General features: G+C 42.7%; 2 protein-coding genes across 6 annotated transcripts in view; one reads left to right on the top strand and one right to left on the bottom strand.

Annotated features, from left to right (window-relative positions):
- The window catches only part of LOC123993247 (mitogen-activated protein kinase 9-like), a 32,879-nt gene extending 18,823 nt beyond the window's left edge, over nt 1-14,056 (top strand). For 2 of the 5 annotated variants that reach the window (XM_046295172.1, XM_046295175.1), the window contains exons 7-12: nt 6,815-6,886; nt 7,251-7,433; nt 7,829-7,953; nt 11,063-11,126; nt 11,244-11,312; nt 13,527-14,056. In XM_046295172.1, coding sequence (XP_046151128.1) covers nt 6,815-6,886; nt 7,251-7,433; nt 7,829-7,953; nt 11,063-11,126; nt 11,244-11,312; nt 13,527-13,663 — 650 coding nt within the window. In that variant the 3' untranslated portion in view covers nt 13,664-14,056. Of the gene's footprint in view, nt 1-2,599; nt 2,672-6,814; nt 6,887-7,250; nt 7,434-7,828; nt 7,954-11,062; nt 11,127-11,243; nt 11,313-13,526 lie in introns of all 5 variants that reach the window. The other 3 variants (XM_046295174.1, XM_046295176.1, XM_046295177.1) reach the window with 3 other exon arrangements.
- Nucleotides 14,057-15,318: 1,262 nt separating this feature from the next.
- On the bottom strand, nt 15,319-18,430 carry LOC123993248 (rho GTPase-activating protein 24-like). Its single transcript, XM_046295178.1, has 2 exons — nt 17,123-18,430; nt 15,319-16,153 (listed from the first exon to the last, which is right to left on the bottom strand). The coding sequence occupies exons 1-2, from the start codon at nt 18,097-18,099 to the stop codon at nt 15,916-15,918; spliced, it is 1,215 nt and encodes a 404-aa protein (XP_046151134.1). The 5' UTR covers nt 18,100-18,430; the 3' UTR covers nt 15,319-15,915.
- Nucleotides 18,431-19,073: the final 643 nt, after the last annotated feature.

The following is a 19,073-nucleotide window of genomic DNA, read 5'->3' as shown; positions in this document are numbered from 1 at the left end:
CTGAAAATAAACGCAGTTCACAGTGAGAGAACGTTTTCTTTTTTTGCTGAGTTAGATATATATATTTCAAATTGGCTTATACTCCCCTATCATCTTGGCGAACTCACTACAGAGTTACAGGTCAGGGAGTCAGAGGGCTTGTTCTGCCCTTGAATTGCCTTCCCATGCAAAACTAGACAGATAGCTAACAACTAAATCGTCAATAAAACTCCCAAGGCGTGACTTTTCTTGAATTAAATTTTTGAAAACGTTTATGATGTGAAACTGCAGAATACAGAAAATAATATATTTTTGTATTCAATTCAAATCGACATATTGTAGCTGTACATTATACCTTTCAAGTTGAAGTTGCATGAAAATACAAAGCACGTGCCAAGGTACCATGCATCTGGCATGACGCCAAACCATATAGCTAATTGTTACTCATATGGTAATTGACTAACTCCTTTCATTACCCTAATAACAAAGCATATTACGCTAGAAACAGTAACAAAACTACAGTATTGTCTATTTTACAATTAGTTTGCATGACGCACGAGCTAAGTAATACAGCTGACGACATACGTGAAAGGCAAGGCAATTTGTGTGAGTAAATGCAACCAACCAACATTGATATGTAAGCAACTCTATCAATAACAAGACTGTCATCACTAGCTAAATGCTTGAATTGAATTTACAAACAAATATTTTCAGAGGCTGAAGCGTGACAAGAATAACTACACTGAAAGACCTGCACCGTATCGTTGTTTTTAGCTGCTTCTATGCGTGCAGAACGAATTCTCTACTTCCTGTTTGCGTACAGTCTTTCTAAGTACCAGAAAGCTCCACTAGGGGTGAATAACACCATGGAATACAATGAAAATCCATCTTAACTATTGTATTAAAAATATTTACCTTTTTTTTTTCTTAAAAAAAAAAATGTTTCACCCCCTTTTCTCCCCAATTTTGTGGTATCCAATTGTTAGTAATTACTATCTTGTCTCATCGCTACAACTCCCATACGGGCACGGGAGAGACGAAGGTCAAAAGCCATGCGTCCTCCGAAACACAACCCAACCAAGCCGCACTGCTTCTTAACACAGCACGCCTCCAACCCAGAAGCCAGCCGCACCAATGTGTCGGCGAAAACACGGAGACAAAGATATCCCTTGTCGGAGACAAGGATATCCCTACCGGCCAAACCCTCCCTAACCCGGACAACGCTAGGCCAATTGTGCGTCGCACCACGGACCTCCCGGTCGTGGCCGGCACGACAGGCCCTGGGCGCGAACCCAGAGTCTCTGGAGGCACAGCTAGCGCTGCGATGCAGTGCCCTAGACCACTGCGCCACCCGGGAGGCCCCATCTGTTACCTTCTAACACGATGGCAGCACAGGGCTAAGGGAGAAATCCCAACCATCCAACAGACCCAGTCTGGTGATATGTGTTATTGAAGCAAGACAAGAACAATGAGAAGACAACCGCAATACACATCACTTGATGTGGGGAAACCTCAATCCATTTGGATTTAACTGTCAACCATTACCAACATATATATATTCTCTTTTTACTTGCTTTGCACCATATGTATCTTCTGTACATATTTAGTATCAGTGGCTGCAGACCACGTAGACATTTCTTACAAATGCTTAGACAGCTGTCAGTGGGGCTTTCCATGGTACCGTTATGCCCTTGCGCTAGTTTTCTCATAAAACGTGTGAATAGCCTTCTCTCTCTAAGACTATGGGTACCTTTTTATGCGTTACTCACCTTGATTTTATTTTTCATCATATATTTTTATTCAGATTCCTTTAAATGGACTTACTGAAATCAGTTGCCTCATTTGTTTGCGGATGATGTCTCCTCCTGTGCAGCTCACAGTAAGGGTCTGGGCGGGTCTCATCTTTTGGTCAAAATGGAAATTTACCCTCGGGCTTCATAACATGTGCCACAGGTTTTCTTCGCAGACCCCCAATCGAAATTCTTACACCGGGACACTAAGTCAATCTTTAAATGAATCATTGTTTATTATCAGCGCGCTGGAGTGGTTCCAACAAACTTAATGCACCAAGTACACATGTCGATTAGGAGCTCTAACTGGGCAGTCCCGTTTAGTTCCCTTTATATACTGACAAGTTATATTTGCATGATTTAGCTTATTCATAATTCATGTTTGCTTCATTCATGTGACGACCAATACTGGATCATGCATGTGACAGACCAATACCTCAAAAGGCTTCTTTTCTCTAAGCTGAGACCTTGAAACTGATATATCCCTTTCTCTAAACAAGGTTCTGGGCGTACTGCCAAATTGCAGATACTGATAGTGAGGATTTGTTCAATCAGTCACTTGCATGAACACAGAAATTGGTTATTAGTAAAAAAAAAACAATGTCCATCACAGTGGGTTGGTTTTAAAATGGAGTGCTGATGGTCATGTTTGGTGTGTCCAAGGACCTTTGAAGGGTTGGATAAATCTTTTTATTGATCATAGTTAGTGATTCTACGAAACTATTGTGGTGGCTGATCATGGTTAGAGAACGAACAGTGACTGATCATGCTGTTCTGATCATACCGCTTGATCATGTTTCCATTGATGATGGTTCTGTGCTGCTCTGCAGTTGACCTGTGGTCCGTTGGCTGCATCATGGCTGAGATGATTGCACACAAAATCCTCTTCCCTGGAAAAGACTGTATCCTTTGTGCGTGTGAGAGCGTGCGTGTTCGTTCCACTTTTGACACATTACTCTGATTATGTGGTCCTTCTGTAGCTCAGTTGGTAGAGCATGGCGCTTGTAACGCCAGGGTAGTGGGTTCGATCCCCGGGACCACCCATACGTAGAATGTATGCACACATGACTGTAAGTCGCTTTGGATAAAAGCGTCTGCTAAATGGCATATACATATATATACATGAGAATTTGTATGTAGCAGTGTTGCATAGTGAATGGTATTCCATTTATGTTTTTGTTTTATCGATGTAGGAAGTTAAGGCACATTTTTCCAGTGCATTAGATTCCAATTGACCTTTTATCAAAGGAAAATACCTCTAAGTCTTCATCAGGGCAGAAATACAGGGGAGGGGTTTATGAACATTTGTTAAGGGCACAGTCCAAAGCAAATACTATCCACGCCCTGATCACATCCTATTGTACCAGCTACACACACACACACACTCAGGGTTTGCTTTAGCCAGAACTCAGGGTTTGCTTTAGCCAGAAATATCCAGCTTTTGACCTTCTTTTTATAAAAATGTAAAAAAATTAAAAGTTAGTAAGCACAATTGGCGCCAGGCTGGGAGAAAAAAAATCAATTTGCGAAATAATGCTTTTTTTGTTGCCTATTCGCAGTGGTGGACAAAGTACACAATTGTCATACTTGAGTAAAAGTAAAGATGCCTTAATATAAAATGTACTTGAGTAAAAGTATTTGGTTTTAAATATACTTAAGTATCAAAAGTATAAATCATTTTACATTCCTTATATTAAGCAAACCAAAAATATTAATTTACAGATAGCTAGGGGCACACTCCAACACTCAGACATAATTTACAAACGAAGCATTTGTGTTTAGTGAGTATGCCAGCTAAGATGCAGTAGGGATGACCAGGGATGTTCTCTTGATGTGTGTGAATTGCACCATTTTGCTGTATTCATAATGTAAAGAGTAATTTTGGGTGCCAGGGAAAATGTGGAGTGAAAAGTACATTACTAAAAAAAATAATGTAAGTTGTCAAAAATATAAATAGTAAAGTACAGATACCCCCCTCCCCCAAAAACGACTTAACTAAAAATACTTTAAAGTACTACTTAAGTACTTACGCCACTGCCTGTTTGTTGATGTAAATACATTTGACCAGTCATGCTTATCGGTCTATGGGGCAATTTGCATAATTCTATTGGAATTTAATTGGTACGTGTGTATATTCGTTATGCAACTTATTTATCACACGTGATACTACAGGGCCTTTTGAGTGGAAAATCTGTCAGACAGTGCTTTTATAAGTCCACTTTTTGCCAACAATTCTAAATGCAATCACGTGTTAAATAGTTCTGTGGCCACGATTTAAAAATAACTTTATATTTCTCAACTGGTAATTGAAGCGCGCTTCCCATTCACTATTTAAATGCATTGGCAACGGAAGTCAGGCTTCATCAGCGCGTCACACACCACTTAGCAATGAGCTGGAAGCAGTATGCCTTTTGAAAACGTATACCTACTTAAAACCTTTCTGGAATATGTGGGACGGTAGCGTCCCACTTGGCCAAAAGCCAGAGAAAATGCCAAATTCAAATAAATTCCTATAAAAATCTAACTTTCGTGAAATCACACGTAAGATACCAAATTAAAGCTACACGTGTTGTGAATCCAGCCAACGTGTCAGATTTCAAAAAGGATTTTCGGCGAAAGCAAACGATGCTATTATCTGAGGATAGCACCTCCGTAAACAATGAGAGAACATATTTCAACCCTGCAGGCGTGACACAAAACGCAGAAATAAAATCATGCCATTATAAGTCATGCCTTTCACAAGCTTCTACTGTTGGCACTCCAATATGTCTCAAACATCACAAATTTTCCTTTTGTTCGATTAATTCCGTCCATATATATCCAAAATGTCCATTTATTTGTCGCGTTTGATCCAGAAAAACACTGGTTCCAACTTGCGCAACGTGACTCCAAAATATCTCAAACGTTACCTGTAAACTTTGCCAAAACATTTCAAACTACTTTTGTAATACAACTTTTAGTATTTTTTAAAGTAAATAATAGATCAACTTGAATATGGGATGATCTGTGTTCAATACAGGAAGAAAACAAACTGATGCTAGCTTTATATATATTTCTGGTCACGTGCCTCTATCAAACAGTACACATGAAGTGACCCTCGTTTTGAACAGGGCTACTTCTTCATTACACAAAGGAAAAACCTCAACCAATTTCTAAAGACTGGTGACATCCAGTGGAAGTGGTAGGAACTGCACCAAGTCCCTTAGAAATCTGGATTCCCAATGAAAACCCATTGAAAAGAGTGACCTCAAACGAAACAAAAAATCTAAATGGTTTGTCCTCTGGGTTTCGCCTGCTACATAAGTTCTGTTATACTCACAGTCATGATTCAAACAGTTTTAGAAACTTCAGTGTTTTACTAATAATATGCATATCTTGTCTTCTGGGGATGAGTAGCAGGCAGTTGAATTCCAAATGCTGCCCCCTATCCTAGAGAAGTTAATTGTTTAAAAACGGAACATTTTGCTACATATTATGAGGCATGTTTTACCTTGCTTCAAAGTAGCCTGGGCATATGCCATTAAAACCAAAAGCCTATTTATCTCATATTCTATTGGTTTTCAATTTCCTTCCATTGTCCGGTAGCCAAATGCCTTGTGCACATTACTGCGCTAATTATGTTAAGAAATAAGACTTTACATTTTAAATTAATGTTATGATCTGTTCCATCTATTCATTGCTATTCAATATTATTTTTGTTGCCTAGGCCTAGTGGTTGTATGAATTTGGGATCCATCTTCCCACAACTGTCCCAGAGACTGTTTGGGCTATTTATTTCTCAACAAGCTGGCCAATAGAATAGTAAACTTTTTTTACTATGGGGAATAGTAGATTGCCATAGGCTCATAGGTGACGCATCCATAAGGCTAGGGGAATCTAAGCTTTCCCTAAGTAACTTAAATTAAATTGCCAAAATTATATAGCCTAATTAGCCTACTCCTATACAGAAATAAAACATTAGTTTGGAAAACAAAAGGCTCTTGCTGTAAAGAGAAGACAATGAAAATCTGTCTTTTAGTAACCAAATTCTCAACCTAATTGAACAGTAGGCCTATAGCTTATCTTATTAGCACCTGCGCATGTTCACTCTTTATCGTTGTTCAGTCAGTGCCACTTAAGTTTGTTTTTGGACATTTTCCTCCAGTTTAGATAGACGTCATATTCTATTTGCGTCTCCCCTTCTCATAGGCCTATTAAATGGACAACGTTGTTTTGATTTATCCGTTTCAATGTCAGCAGAGTAGGCTACCCTGTAATTAGTCGTATTTAAAAAATAAAAATAAAAAAAAGATTCTGCTCATGTCTCCAGTCATATAAAGTGTAGTAGAATTGCATGAAATGTGTTTCTCCCGTGCAAAGAAAGAATAAACGTATCTGATATAGCCTGTAACCCAGGACTCGCCAATATACACATGGTCTTTTTTTTCTTTGCGAGCTGTGACATAGTTATATTATTAGCCTAAATCATGATTTTCCAATCTACTCCTCACATTATGCATAGTAGGCTATCTTACATAAGTCTGGAAATGGGATGATGCATTATTATAAAGGTGCATTTTTATGGTAAAAACTGTGGTGAAACTCAAACGCCGCCTATGCATTGGCTGGCGATTTTGCTGTTCGTTACTCGTCTTGTTGGCTGAGGAAAAGTACACGTGGACAGTTCTTCTGACATCTTCAAAGTGTCCAGCAAGGACGCACGTTATTTCATCCCCGACTTGCAAATCGAGAAAGCGAAACGGCTGTGTAAACTGATGAGCAGTGCTCCTAAGCATGCGAGAGGAGCCTGAAAGGCTGTGTGTTAAGTGAGTTAGTCTGTCCTTCCCATCCTGATGAGAGTGCTCTCTGAATGGAAATAGCCTGGACTATGTCCCTAAACCTGCATTTTTGAACCATTTCGTAACTAAAGCATTATTCTTCCATTTAACATATAATCATTTAACCACTGCCGCAAGTCTTCCTATGATTTTGGTGATTTGTGTTTATAAAGACAACCAACCATATGTTTGAACATGATTTGTTTTTCATTTTCTTCCTGTTCCCAGTGGACATCTGGTCAGTGGGGTGCATCATGGGTGAAATGGTGAAGGGCAACGTTATCTTCCAGGGCACCGACCGTATCCTTCATCCACCTCTCTCCCACTGCCTTTTTCTTTCAATATCTCACTCCTCTTCATCCCTTTCCTCATCCCTCTGTCTCCACTCCTCTCTGGCACTTGATTCTTCCATTGTCTCCATAAGTATTTATACTTGGTTAGATCCACATGGATGATTGAGACCACTTCCATTGTGTTTTTCCTCAACCAGTAGACGTCACCTCCATTGATAATGAAAAAAATAACTGGGATGCCTCCGATTTAGCATTTTATACTGGCTGCCTGTTTCACCTTTTCTAATGGGAATGGGCTCTCGCTCTCATTTTTAGTTGATGTAATACACACACATACACCCATGTTCTCCTTAACTGTGGTGCCTGTCCAGACATAGACCAGTGGAACAAGGTGATTGAGGTGCTGGGTACTCCCTCCATGGAGTTCATGAACCGGCTGATGGAGACTGTGAGGAACTATGTGATGAACAAGCCTCAATACCCAGGGGTCAACTTCGCTGAACTATTTCCTGACTGGGCCTTCCCCTCTGATTCCGAACACGACAGACTCAAGAGTAAGATATCTCCCCTCTGATTTTTGTATCTTTAAAAAATATATATTTTTTACTTTTCTTTTAGTTCTTGGTCCTGGAAGGCTCTAGTATCGCAGGCTTTTGCTCCAGCCCATTACTACGTCACCAGATTCAGCTGACCAAGGCCTTAGTGATGAATAGATCAGCTGAAACTGTTGTGTTATTGATGGGCTGGAACAAAATCTCGCTCACATTGTAGCCCTCCAAGAGCAGGAGTGAAGAACACTATCCAGCAATATGTGTGTTGCTGGATCAGTATTCTTAGATAACACCTTGTGTGGGCTTAAGCGGTCGCATAGAGACCACGGGGTCTATGTTAGCCTTGGTTGCTGTAGAAACAGTGCAGTGAATGTGCCATTCTCTCATTTCCATGACAGCGGGTCAAGCTCGGGACCTGCTGTCCAAAATGCTAGTGATCGATCCCGAGAGCCGCATCTCAGTGGAAGAGGCCCTGAATCACCCGTATATCCACGTGTGGTACGATCCAGGAGAGGCAGATGCGGTGAGTGGACTGTCACACATTTTTGAGAGGGGATGTATATAGTCGAAGTCGGAAATTTACATACACTTAGGTTGGAGTCATTTACTTGTTTTTCAACCACTCCACAAATTTCTTGTTAACAGACAATAGTTTTGGCAAGTCGGTTAGGACATCTACTTTGTGCATGACGCAATTAATTTTTCCAACAATTGTTTACAGACTGATTTAATTCACGGTATCACAATTCCAGTGGGTCAGAAGTTTACATACACTACGTTGACTGTGCCTTTAAACAGTTCGGAAAATTCCCGAAAACAATGTCATGGCTTTAGAAGCTTCTGATAGGCTAATTTATATAATTTGAGTTAATTGGGGGTGTACCTGTGGCTGTATTTCAAGGCCTACCTTCAAACTCAGTGCCTTTTTGCTTGACATTGTGGGAAAATCAAAAGAAATCTGCTAAGACCTCAGGAAAAAAAATGTGTAGACCTCCAAGTCTGGTTCGTCCTGTGGAGCAATTTCCAAATGCCTGAAGGTACCACGTTCATCTGTACAAACAATAGTACGCAAGTATAAACCCCATGGGACCACAAAGCCGTCATACCGCTCACGAAGGAGATGTGTTCGGTCTCCCAGAGATGAACGTACTTTGGTGTGAAAAGTGCAAATCTATCCCAGAACAACAGCAAATGACCTGGTGAAGATGCTCGAGGAAACGGGTACAAAAGTATCTATATCCACAGTTAAACGAGTCCTATATCGACAGAACCTGAAAGGCCGCTCAGCAAGGAAGAGGCCACTGCTCCAAAACCGGCAAAAAAAAAGCCAGGCTACGGTTTGCAACTGCACATGGGGATGAAGATCGTAATTTTGGGAGAAATGTCCTCTGGTCTGATGAAACAAAAATAGAACTGTTTGGCCATAATGACCAGTATGTTTGGAGGAAAAAGGGAGAGGCTTGCAAGCCGAATAACACCATCCCAACCGTGCAGCACGGGGGGTGGCAGTATCATGTTGTTTGTGGTGCTTTGCTGCAGGAGGGACTGGTGCACTTCACACAATAGATGGCTTCATGAGGGAGGAAAATTATTTGGATACATTGAAGCAACATCTCAAGACATCAGTCAGGAAGTTAAAGCTTGGTCGCAAATGGTTCTTCCAAATGGACAATGACCCCAAGCATACTTCCAAATACTAATTGAGTGTGGGTAAACTTCTGACCCACTGGGAATGTGATGAAAGAAACAAAAGCTGAAATAAATAATTATCTCTATTCTGGCATTTCACATTCTTAAAATAAAGTGGTGATCCTAAGACAGGAAATGTTTACTAGGATTAAATGTCTGGAGTTGTGATCAACTGATTTTCAATGTATTTGGCTATGGTGTATGTAAACCACACCTTCAACTGTGTATGTATGTGTGTGTATATATATATATATATATACAGTGCCTTCTGAAGGTATTCGGCCCCCTTGAACTTTGCAACCTTTTGCCACATTTCAGGCTTCAAACATAAAGATATAAAACTGTATTTTTTTGTGAAGAATGAAAACATGTGGGACACAATCATGAAGTGGAACGACATTTATTGGATATTTCTTTTTTAATACTTTTTTTAACAAATCAAAAACTGAAATTGGGCGTGCAAAATTATTCAGCCCCCTTAAGTTAATACTTTGTAGCGCCACCTTTTGCTGCGATTACAGCTGTAAGTCGCTTGGGGTATGTCTCTATCAGTTTTGCACATCGAGAGACTGACATTTTTTCACATTCCTCCTTGCAAAACAGCTCGAGCTCAGTGAAGTTGGATGGAGAGCATTTGTGAACAGCAGTTTTCAGTTCTTTCCACAGATTCTCGATTGGATTCAGGTCTGGACTTTGACTTGGCCATTCTAACACCTGGATATGTTTATTTTTTTGACCATTCCATTGTAGATTTTGCTTTATGTTTTGGATCATTGTCTTGTTGGAAGACAAATCTCCGTCTCAGCTCTTCTGCAGACTCCATCAGGTTTTCTTCCAGAATGGTCCTGTATTTGGCTCCATCCATCTTCCCATCAATTTTAACCATCTTCCCTGTCCCTGCTGAAGAAAAGCAGGCCCAAACCATGATGCTGCCACCACCATGTTTGACAGTGGGGATGGTGTGTTCAGGTTGATGAGCTGTGTTGCTTTTACGCCAAACATAACGTTTTGCATTGTTGCCAAAAAGTTCAATTTTGGTTTCATCTGACCAGAGCACCTTCTTCCACATGTTTGGTGTGTCTCCCAGGTGGCTTGTGGCAAACTTTAAATGACACTTTTTATGGATATCTTTATGAAATGGCTTTCTTCTTGCCACTCTTCCATAAAGGCCAGATTTGTGCAATATACAACTGATTGTTGTCCTATGGACAGAGTCTCCCACCTCAGCTGTAGATCTCTGCAGTTCATCCAGAGTGACCATGGGCCTCTTGGCTGCATCTCTGATCAGTCTTGTATGAGCTGAAAGTTTAGAGGGACGGCCAGGTCTTGGTAGATTTGCAGTGGTCTGATACTCCTTCCATTTCAATATTATCGCTTGCACAGTGCTCCTTGGGATGTTTAAAGCTTGGGAAATATTTTTGTATCCAAATCCGGCTTTAAACTTCTTCACAACAGTATCTCGGACCTGCCTGGTGTGTTCCTTGTTCTTCATGATGCTCTCTGCGCTTTTCACGGACCTCTGAGACTATCACAGTGCAGGTGCATTTATACGGAGACTTGATTACACAGGTGGATTGTATTTATCATCATTAGTAATTTAGGTCAACATTGGATCATTCAGAGATCCTCACTGAACTTCTGGAGAGAGTTTGCTGCACTGAAAGTAAAAGGGGCTGAATAATTTTGCACGCCCAATTTTTCAGTTTTTGATTGGTTAAAGTTTGAAATATCCAATAAATGTCGTTACACTTCATGATTGTGTCCCACTTGTTGTTGATTCGTCACAAAAAATACAGTTTTATATCCTTGTTTGAAGCCTGAAATGTGGCAAAAGGTCGCAAAGTTCAAGGGGGCTGAATACTTTCGCAAGGCACTGTATATGGGGAATACATTTGTTTGGTCTGATATGTGTGTCACTGTGTTGTCTATGTTGTATCTAATAGCCTCCCCCACAGATCTGTGACAAGCAGCTAGAGGAGAGAGAACACAGCATCGAACAGTGGAAAGGTAGGTAGTGGCTCCCTCTTGGGACTGCACTCTCTCACCTGTTCTGATATGTTACGTTCACGCACGCACAGTGTAGATGACTGTACAGGGATGAAACAAATCCCTCTTTCTCCTCAGAGCTCATTTATGAAGAATTGATAGACTGGGAGGAGAGGAACAAGAATGGCGTGACGAAAGAAGAGTCAGGTAATTGTTTACACAATACAGAGATACAAGATCACATCTTTAATGTACAGGTTGTACTATATAACAAGTCCTCTAGGTCTGTTGTGTCTGTGACACAGTGGTGAATGTTAGTGGACCAGGCCCCAGGGTTGGGGTTAATTGCACAAATTCAATTAAATTTCCAGTTCGTTCTTTGACTTCAGTTCCTCTCAGTTCTAATTTACATTTACATTTAAGTCATTCATTCCCAATTCAATATGATCCCCAATAATTCCAAATTAGAATTCAAATCCCTCAGGCTTTCAGACTGATCATGTCACTGTTCAGACAGCCTAGCTTATAATGGAAATTAAAGTAGAAATGTTTTTAAACCAATTCTGCTGTCCATTTTTGATACTTAAGTGCATTGATTCCATCAACTGGGAAATGTACAAATATTGAATTCCAAGATCAAAAAATTCTAGCAGTCCAATTCCGTAACTTGAAGGTTGTTGAAATTCAAATTGAATTCAACGTAACTTCTCCATTTCAAGAAATGAATTGAAATGTCTAATTAAAATGGAATTGACCCCTGGTGGATCCTGCCAGGTATTAGGGATGGACACGGTTATTCTCATATTCTAATATCCAAAATGATGTAAGTATTCAAAACAACAAAAGAATTGGGCCTATTTTAACAATGAAAAAGGATATACAATGACATTTGAAATTCTTCATTAAGTATAAACACACATTTTAAAATGTAGTATTTATGTACGTACATGCATTGAGCTACTGCTGCTTCAGACGGTTTTGAAAGTAAATTGTTTACAGTTGCAAACCGTAAATGTAGCCTACAGTTCTGAGGATGCATAAAATTATTTTGTTTGAGTTATCTTATTATTTTTTTCCTCCCCAATTTCGTAGTATTCCTCTTGCAGGAACTGCTGACACACTCCAGCCACATGAGGTCTAGCATTGTCTTGCATTAGGAGGAACCCAGGGCCAACCGCACCAGCATATGGTCTCACAAGGGGTCTGAGGAGCTCATCTCGGTACCTAATGGCAGTCAGGCTACCTCTGGCGAGCACATAGAGGGCTGTGCGGCCCCCCAAAGAAATGCCACCCCACACCATGACTGACCCACTGCCAAACCGGTCATGCTGGAGGATGTTGCAGGCAGCAGAACGTTCTCCACGGCGTCTCCAGACTCTGTCACGTGCTCAGTGTGAACCTGCTTTCATCTGTTAAGAGCACAGGGCGCCAGTGGCGAATTTGCCAATCTTGGTGTTCTCTGGCAAATGCCAAACGTCCTGCACGATGTTTGGGTGTAAGCACAACCCCCCCACCTGTGGACGTCGGGCCCTCATACCACACTCATGGAGTCTGTTTCTGACCGTTTGAGTAGACACATGCACATTTGTGGACTGCTGGAGGTCATTTTGCAGGGCTCTGGCTGTGCTCCTCCTTGCACAAAGGTGGAGGTTGCGGTCCTGCTGCTGGGTTGTTGCCCTCCTACGGCCTCCTCCACGTCTCCTGATGTACTGGCCTGTCTCCTGGTAGCGCCTCCATGCTCTGGATACGCTGACAGACACAGCAAACCTTCTCGCCACAGCTCGCATTGATGTGCCATCCTGGATGAGCTGCACTACCTGAGCCACTTGTGTGGGTTGTAGACTCCGTCTCATGCTACCACTAGAGTGAAAGCACCGCCAGCATTCAAAAGTGACCAAAACATCAGCCAGGAAGCATAGGAACTGAGAAGTGGTCTGTGGTCACCACCTGCAGAACCACTTCTTTATTGGGGGGTCTTGCTAATTGCCTATAATTTCCACCTGTTATCTATTCCATTTGCACAACAGCATGTGAAATGTATTGTCAATCAGTGTTGCTTCCTAAGTGGACAGTTTGATTTCACAGAAGTGTGATTGACTTGAAGTTACATTGTGGTGTTTAAGTGTTCCCTTTTATTTTTTTGAGCAGTGTATAATATGGTCTGAGAAGAACAATATTGCTAAGCATTTAGCCAATATGTTGTGATTAGGCCTACTCTTCCTACAGAATTGTTTTTATTAGGTAGTTAAAAACAAATGTAAGCCATTTAAGTCATTTATTTTAGCTGAACACTAGATCTCGGCTTCCTTTTTGACTGCGAAAGTGATCTTGACTCGGAAAAGGTTGGTGACAACTATATTAGACATACAGTATAAACCCTATTATATTTTCTCTCTCGCTGTCTGTCTGTCTTTGTGATAGATGCAGTGAGGGGGTTGGCTTCCCAGTCGTCCTCGGCCAATGACATCTCGTCCATGTCAACAGAGCAAACCCTGGCCTCCGACACTGACAGCAGCAGCATTGACACACTCACTGGACACCTGGACGAGAGCCAATGAGATCACACCAGGAAGTGTATATTTTTCTCTCTATTCTAGCTTGCTTTGTCTCACTTACTTCATATTTCTTTCCGTATCCTTTTCTCTCTCTCTAACTTCCATGCATAGGTCTATTTTTCTAAAGGAAAAATTGTGTGACCTTGGACAGGTATAGTTTAGCTGTAACCCCAGGGCAGTGTTTCACTTCTATCCTAAGCCTTATTTTTCTGACTGTGTGTAAGAGGCGCAAGTTAAAATATTAATATTTGAAGTTTTCTGTAATATATTCTTCCATTTTGAATATCTGTCTTTAGAATTCTTGGCAAGGGACTTGATATTTACTTTGCCTACCCTTTAAAAAAAATGTTTTATTGTTTTTGTTTTCAATTAAGGTTATAAAGATTTTAACCTAAAGACAGGAGTATCATTACATTTGAACAGCTGCTTTCTGCATGCTACAGATACACAAACAAAGCATTGATCACATTATCAAACCATCAAATGTTCATCTGCCTATCAACCACTAATCACGTTTTTAGATTTGTTTTAGTTAGGTAGCAGTGTTGAGAACAAGTGAGAGTGGTGCCGGCGTTGAGTATAGTGTTTTAATTGTCGTGAGTGATGTGGTTTGGAGCTGTTACTCCTCCTGACCTCCAGGGGCGGCTGTGGTTGCAATGTTAAGGTTTTAGTTCCTTATAAGTGTAATGTATGTCATCGTATCCAGCTGAAGCTCTGATAATGCACGTAGATATATAGCTAGGCATATTTGTTTGTTAGACATTCAATGTACCCATAGAAACATCTTCCTATAGTACAATCAACCCATATGCCGTAAGGTACAATGTGTATATTGAAATATCATTATCCTGTACATTTTGAGAGTACAAAAAAAGGTCCATGTGTTTTGTATTTAGTTTGTGTTCTTGGCTAAATGTTGCACACCACTGATGATGTTTTACCCATACACAACAAGACCCTTGTGAAACGTCTTATTGATGATCAAATGCATGGGGTCAAATGCATGGGGCCTCTTATTCTAAACCATTCCATCAGTACTGGAAATCCATTGGGAGAAATCATGACATAAAACATTATATTGAAAGTCAGTATCTAGAGATGTAGCAACTTAACAATTGTTGTTCAACTTGCATGGTGTCCCATTCACTGTACTTCTCTTGTGTGTATGCTATATATCGGTACCATGCTGTCCCCTCATCGTTCCTCAAATGGATTTTGCTTCTTCAAGACAAGGACAACCACCATCAGTAGATTAATGCCTATGGACGGAAGGACAGTCACACAGTGGTGGAGCACAGCTGTTGGTTTGGAATGTGGACATGTCACATAACTGTACAATACCTAGTTGTGATTCTGAACCTTGAAGTTCTGGAGCGGAACTCGGCATAGATAGAACTAAACAGATTTTTGGCGAAAAGTAACTCTGTTGGATGATGGATATGCACAAACAGACATGATGTAGTCAGATGAGGACTGTGCCCCATATTTGTTTTCCATGACAGCCTTATTCATTCATCATGCCTTAAATGACCAGAGGAGTGTCCGTCTCACTCTTTACATCCTATTTGTTAAGGACTGAGGTGTGTGTGTGTGTGTGTGTGTGTGTGTGTGTGTACCATGTTTAAACTATTCACTGTGTACAAACTGTACATCTCATGTTTTTATCTTGTTCATTTTCTTTTATTTTGTTCATTTTCATAATGTACCGTCTGCAATGACATGCTGTTTCACAATACCACTTTGCCTTCATGTTGTCCTTCCCCATCAATTAAAAGTGGACAACTCAAAGAATGTGCTGTTTAATTGCTGTAAATGCAGAGGTACTGTACATCGATACCAGTTCAGAACCTTCTAGATGTGTGCGAGCGCCTTTTGCGCTTTCCCCCACCGAACTGGCGAATCAGCTTTTCCAGATCCCGACCCAGCACTAGAAAATGCTAATAGAGAGGTGTGATATAATCATCAAAGATGAGCCAAACATGACGCAAGATAAAGGTGTATGAGCCCGTGGTCTGAATCCATGGACAATATACTGTAGCTTATGAATATGCACATTTCTGATCATGAACCATTCCATAATCCATTACAATTCCTGAAGGCAGCGCTTCATACTCAAATGTTTCATCTCCAGCTGGCCTTAAAGATTGTGTAAATAGTCTTAGTTTAAAGACAGTTGTCTTACCACTTCCAATCTCATCATACATACTTCACTTCCTCAGCACACACAGCACACACCCCTCAGCCAAAGGTCAGTCTCAGAAACTCCTGACGATTTTCTCCGTCTTCTTGGCCTCGTTGTTGAGCTCTCCGAAGGTGTCAAAGAACTGTTCCATCTCCCTCTGCAGGGCTGTGTTTCGGAGGTCTGCTTCAGCCCGGCCCCTCTCTGACTCCAAGATCTTAGCCTGGACCACAGAGTACCACCGCCTCTGCTGAGCCAGGTTGGCCCTGAGGTCAAACACCTCTACCTGGAGAGCCTCGTTCCTCTCTTCCAGACTGGGAAGGGGGGGACAAAGGGTGGGGGGTGGAGAGAGAAGATTAGGAAAAATGGGGGTGGCACATTAACTCTGCTGAGCCAGGTTAGCCATCAGGTCAAACACCTCTCCCTGAAGCACCTCGCTCCTCTGTTCCAGACTTTTGGTGAGAATCTCAATTGCATTTCCTTGTTTCATTGCATCCTCTCGCCTCTTAAAATGGCGAGGCGAAGACGTGAGGAATCATGGAAGAATCTCAATTGCATTTCCTTAAGTGTTCGAAGGAGAGAGTGGGTAAGGGGGACAGAGTGAAAAGGGTAAGGAAGAGAGAGGGATCCTGAGCCAACACCTCGATTGAGTGGGGTTAGGGCTAAGGATGGTGAATTAGCCTATGTGACAGTCAGACGTCATCGTCCCTGTGTGCTGTATGCTCCTAATTTTAGTTGTATGGCCTGTTTAGTCTCAATCCGACCAGGCATCCACTGTCTGTCTATATCAGCAGTAGTGAGGTATGTGTTAGTGTCTAGGTTAGCACATACCCTTTGATATAGCTCCTTTTTTCCCATCCACCCCACAAACAGCCTCTATTTCAAAAAGACAGTCATGGCAGCATTGGGTTTTTAAGCATAATATTACTCCACCCGAAGAAAACAATTTCATGAAGTGTGTAATTGTCGGTTTTTAATTCCGGTGTTTTTTAATATGCCATTCGTGGCATTCATTCCTTGTGTGCGTACTAATGACATGTCAAATAAATATAGAAGAAAAGGCAGGAAAAGTGTTTGTGGAATATTCCATGACTGATATCTGTCAGTAAACAGGATGTGGGGGGTAGGGGGGAGGGGCGGTCATGGGAAACAGCAGAGTGGACACACACATCTGGATAGAAAACCTTTGCAACTCCTTATCACTGAAAGTACACAGAGAAACCATGTCACCATGTTTTTCATTATATGTGTGTGCACATTAGATCATGATATGAAGTTCTTACCTGTGTATGCGTTCCTCGTACTCCTCTCTCTGCCTGGCTATCTGCTGCTGGAGGCTGGTGAGGAGGCTGCGGAGGGCGCTGGCTGAGGGGTCTGCCAAGGGCAGGGGAGGGGGAACCCGGCGGACAGGTACAGGGATCGGACCAGAAGGCTGGAGAGGCTCGACTGGATGGGTGGCAGAAGTCTGTAGAGGTGGGACAAGGGGCTGGAGATGGGAGAAGTTATCTGGTCGATGGGGTTGTGGTTGGATCAATGGCTGGAGTTGGAACATGGGCTCGTCCTGGTTGAAGTCCGGTTCTGGGTCCAGGTCTTGGTACTGGTCTGGTCCATTGCTGGCACTGCTCCCTGCAAGGAGGATTTCACAGGAAGACCAGGAGCTACTCTCCCCGCTGACCCCTCCATCCTCCATCAACACCGAGACCGGCACTGGGATTCTCAGGAAACGCTGGGGCGTGGGGAAGGTCACAGTGGTTTCCATGGCAGCGTCCTCGGTGGGGGTCACGGCGTGGAGGTTGTCGTAGACGGAAAGAGCGCTCTCGTGTGTGTCTCCGTCGCTCGGGCTGGGGCTCTGCTGATGCCGAACGCTCTCCACCTCCTGCACTCCCGTATTCCCTCCTCCTCTCTCTCCTCTGTTTGTCCCCATGTCCCAGCCCTGCCTTCCCAGGCCTCCCCAGCTGCAGTGACTGTGAGCTGGCTGCACGCCAGCCCCTCTCTCCCCTCCTCTTCCATCTCTCCCCCTTCCCAGTGTGGGAACCACAGCTGCAGCTGGGACCAGGCCAGGGGGGGAGGAGGGGTGAAGGATTCCAGTTACAGCAGGGTTGCAAAGTCCCCCACTTTCCCTTTTTCTCTCCTTCTCCATCTCCCTAAACCCTCTATCCCTCCCTCTCCCGGCATGGGGTAGACAGTTGTCGTACAAGGGGTCGGTGGAGCAGGAGCTGGCTGTGGTGGGGGTTTCGGGGGGCAGGCAGGGCAGCTCCATGTCACTACCTCACCCTCGGGGGGTGCTGAGGGTTCGAGGGGTGCAGTAGTGACACCTTCCTCTGCTGTCAGTTTAGTCAAGGAGAGGTCTGAAGTCTGGTTGTAAGTCTGTCTGGAGGTGCAAGGGAGGGTCCCTGCTGGCTGTCCCCTGGAAGGAGTGCCGAGTCCTCGGGAGGGAAGTGTGTGTAGGACCCCCTGCCTGGTTCTCCTCGGTGTCCTTGACGCGGCTGGTGGGCGGCAGGTAGCAGGAGTACTGTGGCCGTCTGAGGAAAGGACTGCTACTCTCACTCAGCAGCTGTGTGTGTGTGTGTGTGTGTGTGTGTGTGTGTGTGTGTGTGTGTGTGTGTGTGTGTGTGTGTGTGTGTGTGTGTGTGTGTGTGAGAGAGAGCGTGTGTGTGTGAGCGTGCATGTTTGTGTCTTTAAGCAGCCCTGACTTCAGCTGTTGCACCATAACAGCTCCTGAGGGACTGACCAGAGTGTAACTCAGCCTGGCTCATTCCTGAAGACACACACATTCAGAACTAGCTACAACCACAAAAATAGATACTGTATGCGGGCACACACACTGCAATAAACCCCCCGACACCGGAGAGGAATGAAAGTGGTTGCCAGGCAATGCTTCCTGATTGGAGCATACAGGGTTAGACACTCCCCTTTACCGGGGTACAATGGCACAAATGCTGGCAAACTTCTGGCCTGACTTAGACCACCGTGTCAATTGACACTCAGTTCCCCTTTTCATGTGGCAACAGGTCAAAAATCTTGCTGCTGTGGTTGCACACTGTGGTATTTCACCCAATAGATGTGGTAGTTTCTCTATCTCAGTCAATCTGTTTCTACTTCTGTTTGTTTATCTCTTTCCCCTCCCCCTTTCTCTCTCCCACACTCTCTTGGTTTATGGCACCTGTCCATGCTAATGCTGTGGGATGTAGTGAACCAAGTGTCAGTCGCATTTAACAGTGTGAGAAGAGTGAT

Source organism: Oncorhynchus gorbuscha, linkage group LG13 (genome assembly GCF_021184085.1).
Source record: "Oncorhynchus gorbuscha isolate QuinsamMale2020 ecotype Even-year linkage group LG13, OgorEven_v1.0, whole genome shotgun sequence".
Lineage (NCBI taxonomy): Eukaryota > Metazoa > Chordata > Actinopteri > Salmoniformes > Salmonidae > Oncorhynchus > Oncorhynchus gorbuscha.
Note: the sequence above shows the minus strand (reverse complement) of the source record. Positions and strands in the feature narration are given on the sequence as shown.

Coding starts and splice junctions, on each gene's coding strand:
- LOC123993248 (XM_046295178.1), bottom strand. CDS start 18,099: ATGGAGCTGCCCTGCCTGCCCCCCGAAACCCCCACCACAGCCAGCTCC. Junction 16,154..17,122: donor TACGAGGAACGCATACACAG/GTAAGAACTTCA, acceptor CCCCCTTCCCAG/TCTGGAAGAGAGGAACGAGG.